Source organism: Grammomys surdaster, unplaced genomic scaffold (assembly GCF_004785775.1).
Source record: "Grammomys surdaster isolate TR1022 unplaced genomic scaffold, NIH_TR_1.0 146, whole genome shotgun sequence".
Classification (NCBI taxonomy): domain Eukaryota; kingdom Metazoa; phylum Chordata; class Mammalia; order Rodentia; family Muridae; genus Grammomys; species Grammomys surdaster.
The window spans coordinates 7439241-7453160 of record NW_021604604.1 but is presented as its reverse complement, the minus strand read 5'-3'; the positions used below and the strand labels follow the sequence as shown (position 1 = coordinate 7453160).

The window sequence follows — 13920 nt, the reverse complement described above, 5'->3', positions numbered from 1 at the left end:
CTTACTTGCTGTGTGCTTTCTTTCTCATCCCTAGGAGTAGCACAACATGAACAACAAAACAATTCCAACGTTTTGTAAGCTGTACTTAGGGATGAACCTCTGAGATTTTAGAATGCGTGTCAGTGACGTCCTAGAGATGTATCTGTGCTTCTCATAATTACTTCAATCATTCTTTCTTTGTTATCACGTTACAATATTTTAATGTAAATATACCATATATTATTACAAAATACCTCATTGAACCATTCATTAGCTTTGTGGTGAGCTTCATAAATCACAATCGATTTGATTAACGTCATTTGATTTGATTACTCAGTAGCTGCGCACTAATTGCCAATACGTAAGCTCGGCAGCTTCAGATTTCTTACTGGGGAATCTGTTTCTGCTTTGGGAGAAGAGTCCAGTATTTTTAGACCAAATTATCCAGAGAGGATTTTTTTCCTACTTGTTAATAAAAATAGGCAATTATTTTCACATTTAACAGTTTCAATTGTTCTCCTGCTGGATAAAATCTGACCTCCGCTGTGGAGCTGGGTACCTCTCCCTGCTTCACTTCTCTGCCCCATCAGTTCCTGCCTCTCCATGTGCTCCTTGGATACTCTGAATTAATTATTCACTCTAACAGTAACACACAGAGGCATTTTTTTTTAAAGTACAGGCTTCATTTATTTAACTGGGGTCAAAGTAGGAGTCGCTTAGACAATATGGGGGCATGTTTCTCTCCATAATGTCATGCCAAGACAAGCCACTTCCAACCGGTACAGCAGCTCCCAGTGAGAGACTGGAAACGTGCTGCCATGTTCCCAGAATGTATTGCAGGCTCTCCTCTGCTGCTTCTGCACTACATCTACTTTAGGCCAGCAGGAAAACGGAAAGTACAAGAGGAAGGCAAGGACCAAACCCTCTAAGGACATCCATGGGATTGATACATGTCGTCTTTGCTTCTTTTCTCACTGACCAGAAGCTAGTCACATGCACTACCTCAAGCCCCAACCCCCAGTTGCTAGGGAAGCTGGACCATTTGCCTTAGTACAAGCTCTCTATGTTTATTCTGGTTACTATGGATGAAATGATAAATAAGTAACAAGGACTCGCGTGTGAATTTATGTCTCCCTGTCCACATGTCATTTTCTGTGTTCCATGCTAAGACTACACATAAGTAAGAACCGAATTTCTGGGAGGATGAAGTTTAGTTTAAGGACTTGGGACCAGGTGTGGTGATGTACACTGGTAACCCCAGCACTTGGTAGGTGGAGGCAGGAGGATTAAGGATGCAATGGCGTCCTTGTCTGCATAGCACATAATAAACCTGAGGACATCCTGTGTGATGTGAAACCCTGTTTCAAAAAAAAAAAAATCCAGGAGCTGGAGTGGCACACATACAGGCACGTAAAAATCCAAGACAAGAAATAAAAATACAAACCGCAAATTGTACTTTGAGTGTATCCGTGTTATTTTAATGTATCATGAGTATGTAGGCCACACACATTTTTGCTTGTATATTTTATATAACCAGATGTAGCATGTATCTAGTCTGCATGTGAATTTTTGTACTGCATTTACTGCCTAGTTACCTGGCATTCTTCCTCTACTTATTGTCCACTGGCTGCAGCACTGCCTGTATTATAAAAGAAGCCCACCTATCCCTGACTTTACAGAGCTTCCGTGTACCTGGGAGGGATAGTTAGGAGCTGTACTCTGGTGTCCCCACTGCTCCTTGTCACTTTGTTGTCTTCCCTCTGCTGTAAGATCTAGGGCCTGTTTTTGGTGTGGCGGCACCTGCCTTATGTCAACTCTTAAAGGAAGATGGTGGTGCGGACTCCCTGTTGAAAGGAAAGCAAAGGGAGTCACAGATGAAATGTACTTTATGATTTTCAATCCGTAGCATGTCCATCCAGCGCCAAGAAGGTAGAAGGTCCCCAGCAAATGTTTGCAGAGCCCACTTAGAGTGCTTGGCATTCTTCCTTGGGTTCTTGAATGGCAGTGTGGGTGGAATCTCTAATGAACTGGGGAATCTCTCACATATTATGTTTAAAAATATCATACTTAATAAAAAGTGAAGTGAATTCCGAACTCAAGGAGAGATAACTCTCTACCTCTCTACCGGTGTTTTCATCTTATTCTAACTTTGACTTCATTTTTATTCTTTTTTTTTTATGAAATGTGAGATAAAGGCTTTTTTAAAGCCCTTCATCCTTCCCATCTCCCTATGCACCCAACACTCATTCACATATTCTCTCTCTCTCTCTCTCTCTCTCTCTCTCTCTCTCTCTCTCTTTCATAGTTGATGGAAGGGAAAAAATGATCAAATTATATCGTACAAATATTTTAATAAAAACCATGAATTTGTGTTTATTGGATTACTATAGTTCTTATTAAAGTTTCGTCAAAAAATCAAACTGAAATCCTGTGTACTAGGAACAAATCCTGTATGGTTCAAAAAACTGTCCACCTTCTTTAGAAGACTCAATTCAAAAGTTAATTCCTTGTTTAATTTAGAAATGTCTCTGACTTAATCAAGGCTGGAGAACCATCAATGGTTCTCAACCTGTGGCTCATGACCCCTTGAGGGGGGTCAAACTACCCTTTCACAGAGGCTACATATCAGATATCCAGCATAACAGATATTTACATTATGATTCATAACAGTCGCAAAATCACTGTTATGAGGTAACAGCTAAATAACTGTATGGTTCGAAGTCACCACAACATGAGGAGCTGTACTAAAGGGTGGCAGTGTTAGAAAGGTTGAGAACCACATATAGTCATATTTTTCCCTTTGACCTTTCAAAAGCATGGATGGTTAGTATGCGATAAAGCCATAGAATTTGGGAGCTGTGTTAAATCCAGACTATTAATAATACTATTGCCATATTACCAAGCACTAAGGGGCTCAGTTCCTCAGCCAGTCATATAAGAAGTCTGAATTAAAGCAGAGGCACCTTCCAGTTCTCAGTCATGTCTAAGATGAATAACAACAACACAGGAGCCAGTTAACCAGGCTCTAAAGAAAACTGGGGCAAAAGGTTGAGAACTAGTAAGCTTTCATTTTCCACAGGCCTGAGGAGCATGACGATGGTTGTTGATATTAGACCATGGTGTGAAGTTAATTAATATACCTTTTTAAGTAATATGGAGTAACTTGGGTGTGGGAGCAAATTTGGGTCAATAATGTGTGGTGCACTAAAAGGTTGTATGAATCACTGCTTATTAGAATGGTTGATATCATCCAAATTAATAGCCGAGTCCCCAGTGCCTTAATGATTCATCTTTCATGGTGTGACATGTACAAGGCTTCAGACAAAGAATGTAAAGATCTGCTCTCTTCCAGAAAGCTGTCCTTAGGGGAGCGGTATAAATAATAGTTTACATGGAGTATTGACTTGTAAGCTCTCAGGCTTCTGGAGTATTTGGCTTATTGTGTCTAAATCATAGATGATATATTGTTTAACTAATTAATTAGGTCTGACTCTGATCACATTTGCCTGCCAGAGCTGTGTTTATTTAACATGTTTCAATGTAGAAAATGAGTCGTTGGCAAGCAGAAAGAAAAACTGTGCAGCCGCAGTGGCTGAGTGAGTCAGGTCCTGAGGCTCCTCCGGCATCTTCTTTACAATTCCTTTGAAACACATACTGCAGGACAAAGCATCTCACAGTGTAGAGAGTGGCTCTGGGGTCCTTAGAATCCACAGTGAATTAAAGTCTAGACTCACTCATTTGTCAGTGGGAGGGGAGGAGGGAGCAAGAGCAAATCAGATATGCCCAAAATGTTACAGAAGTACCAGTGAATCAAGGATGCTCTTGCAGGGCTGTGCGTGATGAGGAAGGCGATGTAACAGCCAAACAGCAGCAGGAGCAGCGTTGGTCTCAGAAACAGTCACATAAACAGCAGCCAGGGTAGGCCTCCTCCCTTCTGAAGCAGCGCACTGCAGCCTGGTGAAATGCAAGGCTCTGAGGTTTGAAAAAAAAAAATCTCGGGTTGAGCATGGCTACTGTAAAAGCTTCTCTCAGAAACCTTGATGGTCTGAACAGGCAAACCTCCATGTTAGCAATAGCTCCTTCAGGGAGAGAAATGCTACCTTTTCTAGATTTTTGCCAGTAGGCAGCCCCCTGAAAGACGATCTCAAATTACCTGTAAGAAAAATTTTTGAAAGGCAGTCAGAGAGAACAAAGTTTTGGCATGCCTGCAAAAACAGCAGCGTCTGTAAAAACTACCTAGAGACAGCAGCTAAGTGTTGATTTGCCCATGACTCTTACCTGGGAGTGGAAGGTGGGAAGAAATGGACAGTGGCCGTGACGAGAAGCTGAGGCACGGAGCAGCTTGGTGAAGCCACGCTCTGACTGCGTTCTGCCACCTCTTCATGCAGTGCTGCGGGCTGGTACATCGCCGGCGAGTACGGGTGTCCTATGTAAGTTTCTATTGCTGTACAGTTGTAGCTGGGAGCTGAAAACATAACTTGTGTCTGTCTGGTTCATGTTGCTGCTTTTGGGTGCTTTAATCCCCGTGCTGAACCGAACAGAAAAATCGATCATTTGTGCCATGAGTTGTCAAGGCACCTGAGGGCTACAATACTCTGAGGTCTTTCTGGAGATGTTTCTGTGTGTTTATCTTTTGTTCCGGTTTACTTTTATAAGGTTGGAAATAACTTGTAGAGGGACTGGTTTGATGTGTGTATATGCGTGGGGGGAGTAGCTATTGTCTCAGATATCTGTATCAGTTCAAACCAGTTGATATACTCTTTTGCTTGGAGTTTTCATATTTGAATCCTGGCATGGGAAAAGAAATTATTTTCTAGAGATGAATTACTATGGAGTTTGTCAAATTACAGACAGCCAAGGTGGCTCATGTGAAATCCTATTTCGAAGAGCTTCAGAAAAATAGGAGATGATAATCGTTTGATGGATGACACAGCTGTTGCAATAACGCCAGCCTTTCCAACGGCTTTATCATCCCCTGTCTGTTTCTCTGGAACAGCCCTTATTTCGTGGACCTGCCGTGTTTTTGCAAAATGGCTGTCTGAGTATTAAATTCTGAAAGGCAGACTCTCACAGATACTGAAGTATCACTGTTGGAGAAGGTTGGATGTTAATTGAAATACGCTGCACTGCTATGCAAGCAGACAGGCTCTAAGGAAGCCCTGGCTTTATTTTCATATGCTGTCGGCGTGCAGTGCAGCCGCTTTCTTTTCACGGAACGCTGTGAAAGGGAGCAGGGTTTATGCAGGCTGGCCAGACTGCAGTGCTGAATGGCTTAACACCGACTTGAGATTCCTGGATGCAAAACAAATGGAAAATTGACAATGAACACTAATCAGTTCTTAAGGGTGTCACTAAGGAAATCTGTGACCTTGGGAGTTTGGCCAGCAGATGAGATTCATCTGAGACCTCGGGACAAACAAGGTCAAAATCTGCTATGTTCTAAAGCATAAAGTTGAAGATGGTGCTGGGAGGGACAACAGGATCTTTTCACTCCTATAAGATTTGGAAAGATCTCCCATTAATAAATAAATAAATAAGAGATTTAAAAGCTCCCTTAATTGAACGGGTTTTAGAATTGTTATGTGCTCTGTGCCATTTGTGTTTTGAATGCAACAGCTGACATGTCAGGGGTAAATGTAGCTGTAAGGTAGCCAGCCAAGATTTTTCTTTAAGGATGACATCTGCAGAGATGGATGGATTTTCCCAATAGAAAAATTAATTGATTTTTGAATAAGATTTGGAAACAAGTGCCACAAACTTTTTAGTGTTTAAAACTGCCTAAAAATGAAAATGTTAAAATAATATCAAGTTTAAAAACCTCTATTTTCATGAATTAATGAGGACTCTGACTTCTGTGGCTTTGTGTCTTTCTATTTGTCTTCTTTACTGGGAATTAGAAGAAATCTATTGCTGTATTTGCCTGGTGTGTCGGGGATTTCTGAAATATACTCTCAAGACTGTGATTTATACTTGACTTGTTTTCTCCCCTTGTGTTACACATGTAAATACATAAAAAGAACAGACACTACAATCTGTTTTTGTTATTTTGGGATATTTTTGTTTCTTTGGAGTCATGACCAAAACGTGTAACACTTGTTTCTTTATAAGTATCAAACTTTTTACCCTGTACTTTGAGTAAGGGGCCATAACAATATATAGCATATGTATGTTTTAAAGACATTGGAAATTTATATACCTTGGTCTGGTGTCTGAATTTTTTTAGAATATTTTGTGAACATCATGGAAGTATGAAATTCAAAGATTTGTATGTGCATATAAATCAGATATCTGTTATATATATGACTATATACATATATTTGTAAAACATTATAAATTAAAAACACATACATGAAATGACATTCGTACATAGTCACCCACTGCATGACTGCATTTCAGCCAGTGATAGATTGCACATATGAGAGAGACCTAGGCAGGTTAGGATGCCTGGTGATTTATACATCTTAGTTTGTGTAGTATACCCTCTGACGTTTGTACAGCTACAGGATTGCTTGAGGATGCATTCTCTGACAGGATACCCATTGTTAAGTGGTGTGTGTGTGTGTGTGTGTGTGTGTGTATGTGTGTGTGTGTGTGTGTGTTTTCAATCTTCTTGGAGTTTTTCTTTCTTTCTCTATTTTAACCATTTTCTTTTTAGGATGACAGCTTTGTTAAGGATTCCTCCCACTCTGACATTGTCTTTTAGAAAGAACGGTAACATTATGTGGGCCGCAAAGAAAGTTATATACACGTGCCACCAGCCTTCATTTCTAGCTCTTTACCTTTCACGGTGGTTTTTATTTAGCTCTCTTTCCTCTCCTGTTCAACATTGGCTTCTACAAGCAATGAGTGCAGCCTATGGGCTAGAAGCCCTGTCTGTCTCTGTAAGACTCAGTACATCAGCCTCTCATTTGACATTATCATTTGTTTTTGGAACTTAATCTTTGTTATTTTGTTTATACCTAACAGTAATTTTTTTTATCTGGCTTATACCTTACAGGCAATTCCCATATTTATCTAAACTGCTTTGCTGCTTTATGAAATGATATGAAAAGCTGTCAATGAGATAACTGTTTATTAATTAAAACGTGGAGAGCTCTAATGTGAACTTGGAAAACATTGGCATTCGCATCCTTTGGAAGAAGGGCTTGGTTGCCATTCTGCTAAGCATTTCATTGGGGTTCAGGTGGCTTTCTGTGCTCATAAGTTCCACATTTATGGATTTCACAGCAGGATCAAACGTCTTTGAAAGAGAGCATCTGTATTGAGTATACACAGTTCTCTGGTCATTCCTCAACAGCACAGTATAATAACTGCCAACATTTTATTGTACTGCTACATGCTAGATCACCTAAATATGACTTAAGTATGTATTAAAATGGGCACAGGTTATCTTCCAGTTTCATCCATTTCATATAGGGACAAACTTGCATCAATATTGATACTCACAGGGGCTGTGGATACCAAGGCAAGGTTGTACAGATTGAATGTACCTTGTTGAAAATGCTTAGAAGTGTTTGCTATGGAGTTTTTTAGGTTTGGGAAATTTTTCATTCATTTTTTTTCCTAACTGAACATCCTTAATCTGAAATTCTGAAAGGCTTCAAAATCTAGACTCAAAATAAAGAGATGGGCAAACCTGTAAGTCAATCACATAGGAGAGCTGATGCTAAAATTTTGAGTTGCTTAGGTTGAGGAGTGTGGCCAGCACTCAAGTCAAGAGATCATGCACCAGGGCTAGAGAGATGGCTCGACAGTTAAGAATGTGTACTGTTCTTCCAGAAGACCTGAGTTTGGTTGCCAGCATCCAGGTCAGGCAGGTTACAACTACCTGTATCTCCAGCTCCAGAAATTCTGGTCTGTTCAGGCATCTGCACTCACAGGTGCACATAGCACACACATGAAGGTTTGTTGTTGTCATTGTTGTTTGTTTTAAAGAAAGCGTTCATTGTCAATATCTCTAATACGCCTTCTGTTCACTACCGCCCACTTCGCTAGTGGACCTGTTTACTTGGCGTTAGCACCACAGTCCATTTTTCATGTATCAGAATCTTACAGAAATGAATTCATACAGATGGTTTTTCATCTCATCTACCTGTGTCACTTGTCCTTCATTTATAACACAGATCTCTGTGGTTCTAGTTCTATTCTTATTCTTCCAGCTATATAGTATTCCATTGTGGGCTAAACCATGACTTTGCTACTCAGTTTGCTGTTGATGGGCATGTGGGTAGCTTCCAGTTTGAATTACTGTAAACATTACAGGTTTAAACAATTGCGATATGCTAATGTTAGTTCTGTTGGATTTCAGCTTAAGCATGAAAGTGTCAAGTCAGAGGTTACCACAGACCCGTGTTCATCTTTAGTAGGTACTGGTAAATAGCTTTCCAAAATATTCAGTCAACGCATACACCTCTTAACTGGCAGAATTCTACAGGGACTTGCTTGTCTTTGGAAGTATCTCTGGCGACTTTCCTTTGTATTTTTTTTTATAATTTATTTTTTCTCAAATCGTAATTCATTCACACAGGGGTTATAAACACAGAAAGGCAGGATGTGGGGAAGGGAATGACACTGGAGTGTGGGTGTTCAGGGGGAATACAGATATCTTCAGAACCGGGTATCGGCTGGGTGAAGGTTCAGGGGACAAGTCACTATGACTCTACCTATGACTTGCTTGACATTATCTAAGTTGGTATTGTCTGCCAAGGCTACCTATTTACAAGGTCTATGACTACTCAGGCTTGTAAATTTCCACAAAAGCTGCCTGTTGACATTAGCTTATAGCCATCTGTTTCAATGTTTTTCCACTGAGACCCAAGACTTGGTGTTAGTATACATGTGTGACAGGCCTATTGCTGATTTTAGGCCTATGGCTGATTTTAGGCCTTCAGTGTATAAGCAGGGCTGCCCCTGACATCTCCTCCCTTCTCTAAGTATAGAAGGGCTGTGGCAATTCTAAACTTGCGAAGGCAGGGATAGAGGCCTGACCTCCAGTATTTGAAGGGGACCTTGTAATGGATCCAGTCACCCTGTCGTTGTCCAGTGAGGCATGAGGGCCATACCCATCCCGATGTCTTTTTCCTGTAGAGAGGATACTTTTGACATCAACCCCTATGCAGTCAGGCTTGTCCCTCAGGGAACCCAGATAGATATTTTTATCTTTTATTTATATTCCCTTGCAGTGCTTAGCCTCACAGCCTAAGCAAGAATTCAGATCGCCTGTCAGAGGGGGTTCTGGGTGACCCCTCTCTGCTTGGTCTAGGGGCAGAAGTCCCCCCTTTTAGGTTGGGTGGTGATGGGTTTTGGGAACACCCTGTATAAAGTAACAACCTCATCTTGAGTCTCGTGGTCCTCCATAGCTAACTTATGATAATGTATCTGAGTAAGTTTTGCTACCAAATTATTTATCTGTTGTATCACAGAGTTAGTCTGCCTATTCGAGGGCCAGGGACCAGCAGAAAAAAGCAAAAGAACCCAAATAATGGTCCCAAGATGGGAGGAAATAGGGTTGACAACCTTGGAGAGGCTGAAAACCAATTCTTGTACCATCCTTCATCTGTCTCTTTCTCTCTCTGATTTTTCTTAGGGCCGTCACTACCTATTTCATGCTCTCTTTAACCCTCCTTGTCTTGTCTATGTAAAAGCAACCTTCTTCTTTAAGAGCTGTACAGAGTCAAGAACTGTACACAGCCTTTTCTATTGTAATAGAGTAAATCAAGTCTAATAAGGATCTTTGCGGTTTTAGGAGGTCTCTTCAGACCTTTGTATTTCCTAAGTGACTAATAAAGTCAAGGCTTTGAGCATTTGGCTAGCCTTTGCTCAGCACTTGTTGCAGTCTCTTGCTTCTTTTCTTATAGATTATCTGTCTTTTCAGGCAATTTTGTGGGTAAAAGAACTGATGAAGAAAGCACCAACTGGGGGATTAACATGTAACACCAGTGGAAGACAGAGGATATAACGAAAACTCCTTACACTGTGGAGTCGACTTGGCACAAGCTGAGATTTTGAGGAGATCATTTATTTACAATGTCGTATCAGAGAGTTTTCTTCTCTTTTGAGCCTGGTAATTGTCCTATATAATCAGAATCACTGTAGAACATTGAATATTTGAGATGCAATAAAACAGTTTTTCAGCACCTACATACCAACCACTATTTAGTTGCTTTTAAAAAACCTACCAACCCTAGGATAGGATCCAGGAGGCATAGCTATAAGAGAATAGCTGAGAAGGAAGGGAAGACAGTGGTGAGTGATTGTTCTTGACTTGGTTGCAGCCTGTGAATATTGGATATGACCAATAGTCTCAAAAAAACCTTGCTAAAGTACAGGACAAACTCATCCATACTTTATGAATCTCTGAATAGATGATATTTTTGTTTGGCTCTAATAATTTCTTTTTTAATTTTTAGGGTTTTTAGCTGAGAACATATGTGACTTTGGTGCATTTAGTAGGACTTAGTCATTTAGAGCTTCATCTGCCATTAATGTGCATACCTCACGCACAGTCGTTTAGAGTTAACAGTTTTTGCCTGGTGTTTCATGTCATGTTAGAGAATGGATAACAAAAATGGGGAATATCCTCACACTTGTAGCTATACTCAGAAGTAAAGGAAAATGGAGTTTGCAGGAAGTGGACAGCTCTGAAAGGCATTATACTACATGAAATGAACCAGACTCAGGACAAAACTTTCATGCTCTCCCACAGGCCATTCCTAAATTTTCATGTTTGTATATGTAAGAATACAGTGGTGTGAGAGTGAGTAGAGACTAAAAAACTGAGTAGGAGACCAAGATAGGAGAAAGAGAGAGGTTTGAGATTGGAGGGGGAAGCCTGAGACAACAAGCAAAGGTTAATCTGGAAAGGAGAAATGGAGGGGAGGGAAAGCAATGGGAGAGAAAAGAAGACATGACGAAGCCAATTGTGTTTGGAAGGTTCTTTGGATGCTAATAGGAATGTGTAAGATAACCTCAAAGGTAGGCAAGATAAAGAATTACCAAGTCACAGGAGAAAAACTAACACGGTGAGCTATACCGCTAAGGAGCTCAGGTCTTACAGTCAGTGAAGCTGAGATACGAAGTGAAAGGATTCTTTCTCTATGTACAATGTTTTGTTCATCTTGCTCGGAAGGTGTTCCTATGTTTAAATAATTGGATCATCATTACATTTAATTAACATGAAATTTTTATAATGCTTTGGAGCATAAAAATCAATGGTAATTGAACTTGAGAAGAGCTGGTTAGCACGACTGCAGGTCACCTCCAGATTGGAATTTTTCAGTCAAGACTCAATATTCATGCTTTTCTCCAAATGGGATGAATCTAGGAAAATCCTAAGGTGTTCTTAATGATGGTATATGACTTTTAAAGATCCACCTTTTAAATGATGTCTAGAGCCATAAAGATGGCCCAGCAGGAGGTAAAGGCACGTACCACCAAGCTGGATGACCTCAGTTCAGAATCCAGAACTCACGTGGTAGAAGAGGGGATCCAATTCCACACGTTGTTCTCTGACCTTCATACAATCACTGAGACACATTCCTCACATACATAACACACAAAATATATATAATGTAATAAAAATTGAAGCCACATTTATATATCAGAGATGGCTGACTTTCTAGATTTGAGGCATGAATTGTAATAGCTTTAAACTGTCTCTATTAAAAATCTTTAATTTTACCATTCAAATGTTAACGTTTTAATATTCTACTTATTTATTTGCATGTGGGGGGAAGTACACACATGGGACACTCATATGAAACTCAGAGGACAACTTTCAGAAATTGGGTCTCTCTTTCCACCATGTGGGCCCTGAGAATTTAACTCATCTTGTCTAGAGCCACTGAAGTGCCACTGAGCCACTCTGGCACTTCAGCTTTTAAAGTTAGCATAATGTCCTACTTTTCTATTTGCTAACTCATGTTCATCTTTCTTGGACATGAGATGGTCCTTAAGAAAGTCTATGCCTACCTGTGAGCAATGTGTCTCAGTCTCAGAAGTACCAAACCTGAGCGCTTACATGCTATGCAATACAAGTAGCATTGAAGGATTTAATTTTTCAGAGGTTTGCATTTTATTTTAATTATTAGCTTCTCTCTACCAATGTTCTATTACTAAAGAAGGAGATAGGTGGACATTTTATAACCATTTAATCTCATAAATATTAAGGGACTCGGATGGGGAAATGAAATTAATCAACAGCTAGCCCTTTGAAGATGACAGGACAAGCTATCTGGAGAATTTCCTGGGAACTAGAACTTCTGGTTGCTTTAACTCCTCCCCAGCAAATCCTAGGTCACTACGCACTTCTCTGTTTCCTGGGAGAGGCAGGTGTATATATGAATGGCAACTGACTCTAAAGCAGGGATCTAGATATTGTATACTGCAAAGGTTCTGGGGGACTTGCTCCATCACTGTGGGATGCAAAGTCTTTTTCCTGCAATGGGGACTATAGAGAGAGTGGTACCTAATAGTTTCCTATGATTATTACACACGCCGAAGAATTATGCAAAGACTTGCTCATCTTCAGTCCAGTGGGAACTGTTTTTTTTCTCTTAGCCATCCGAACAAGGAATACTTTCACCTGTGCTGAGTAAAGTCCATCAGTTTGGGAAATGTGTTTCCTGCTGTAAAGGGAGGGGACTTTGTAAAGTTTATAGACTGGTGCAGAACTCCCTGAGTCATGTTTATCTATTCATTCATGAAGCGATTTACCACGTTCATAATCTTCCCTCTGAGTGTCTCTGTTAACATTCAAATGAAGTAGACCTCTAATCTCTGTCCTCTACACGTGGGGTAGAGACATGGGTGTTTATGAAACACCAACGTGTGTTTAGTTTAACAGAATCTGACAGTTGGAGAGGCTAAAAGCATCTCCTGCAGTGGAGAAAACCACAGTGCCTCTAAAGATCTTACAGAAGCTAGAGTTGACTATTTTATGTGAAAATCAAGCTTCAGGACCATGCTTTTTAATATAACAACATTTTTCCTAACAATACTTCTGTTGCTATTGGTATCTACATGAGAGGAGTTCTCGACTTCTATGCTGATATGTGGGCAGCTCACAGAAATGGGCAAAGAGACAGAGGAGATCTTACTTTTTATAGGATCAGATATTTGATAAGTAAGTTTTATTTTGTGATAAATGACTTTATTCCTCAGCTTTCTCCAGAAAGCCTTATAAAATGTGAATTTGCAGGATTGGAGATGTGGCTCAGTGGTAGAATGCTTTGCTAGGATGCATAAGGCCCTGTTCAATTTCCAGTAAGACACACACACACATGTGTGTATATACATACATATACGTACATATTATATATACACATATACACCCACAAATATATGTATGTGATATGTATATATATCATATACAGATGGTATATGTATTTTAGATATTCATTGTATAAAATTGCATATCATATATTTAACGTTCATTTTTAATTAGCTAAGATATATATATACTAATGTATCAGAAAACAACTAACTTGAACTGTATTGGGTGATAAACTTGCTTGAGAAAGTGTCATTATTTATATTTAGAATACCCTGAAGGACAGGGTTGACTGGCTCTTGGGGTTGGTCCTTCCTGGGGTGTTACAGGCAAGCATTCTGTGCTTCACGGTCATATGCTTTGTTGTGCAAGCTAAGACAGTTATTTTGTGCCCTGGTGTGGTGTGCTGTTGTACTGTTTTCCTCTCTCCAATGTCCATTTCTACCTGCACCTCACCGTCAGATTAAACAGTACCAGTGAACTCATGCTTCTTTCTGATCCAGATGCATGGTCATTGCCCCTGTCTTTTTCCTGAAGACAGTTCATCCAGACAGAACATAGCTCTGGGCTCTGACTTCAGTTCTTAAGCAGCCCCAGTTACTTCACTCCCAGAAGATCACAGCCAAGTCCTGACTAGTCTTCCCATCATTCTCTTCATTATTCAGCAATAC

General features: G+C 40.1%; 1 protein-coding gene across 7 annotated transcripts in view; it reads left to right on the top strand.

Annotated features, from left to right (window-relative positions):
- Cacnb2 (calcium voltage-gated channel auxiliary subunit beta 2) overlaps window positions 1–13920 on the top strand; it is a 359301-nt gene that overhangs the window by 113331 nt on the left and 232050 nt on the right. The window contains exon 1 of one of the 7 annotated variants that reach the window (XM_028764828.1): window positions 4024–4409. The exons of the other annotated variants lie outside the window; for them this stretch is intronic. Within the exon in view, the coding sequence (XP_028620661.1) occupies window positions 4362–4409 (48 nt within the window). The 5' untranslated portion in view covers window positions 4024–4361. Of the gene's footprint in view, window positions 1–4023; window positions 4410–13920 lie in introns of those variants that run through there. 7 annotated transcript variants of the gene reach the window in all.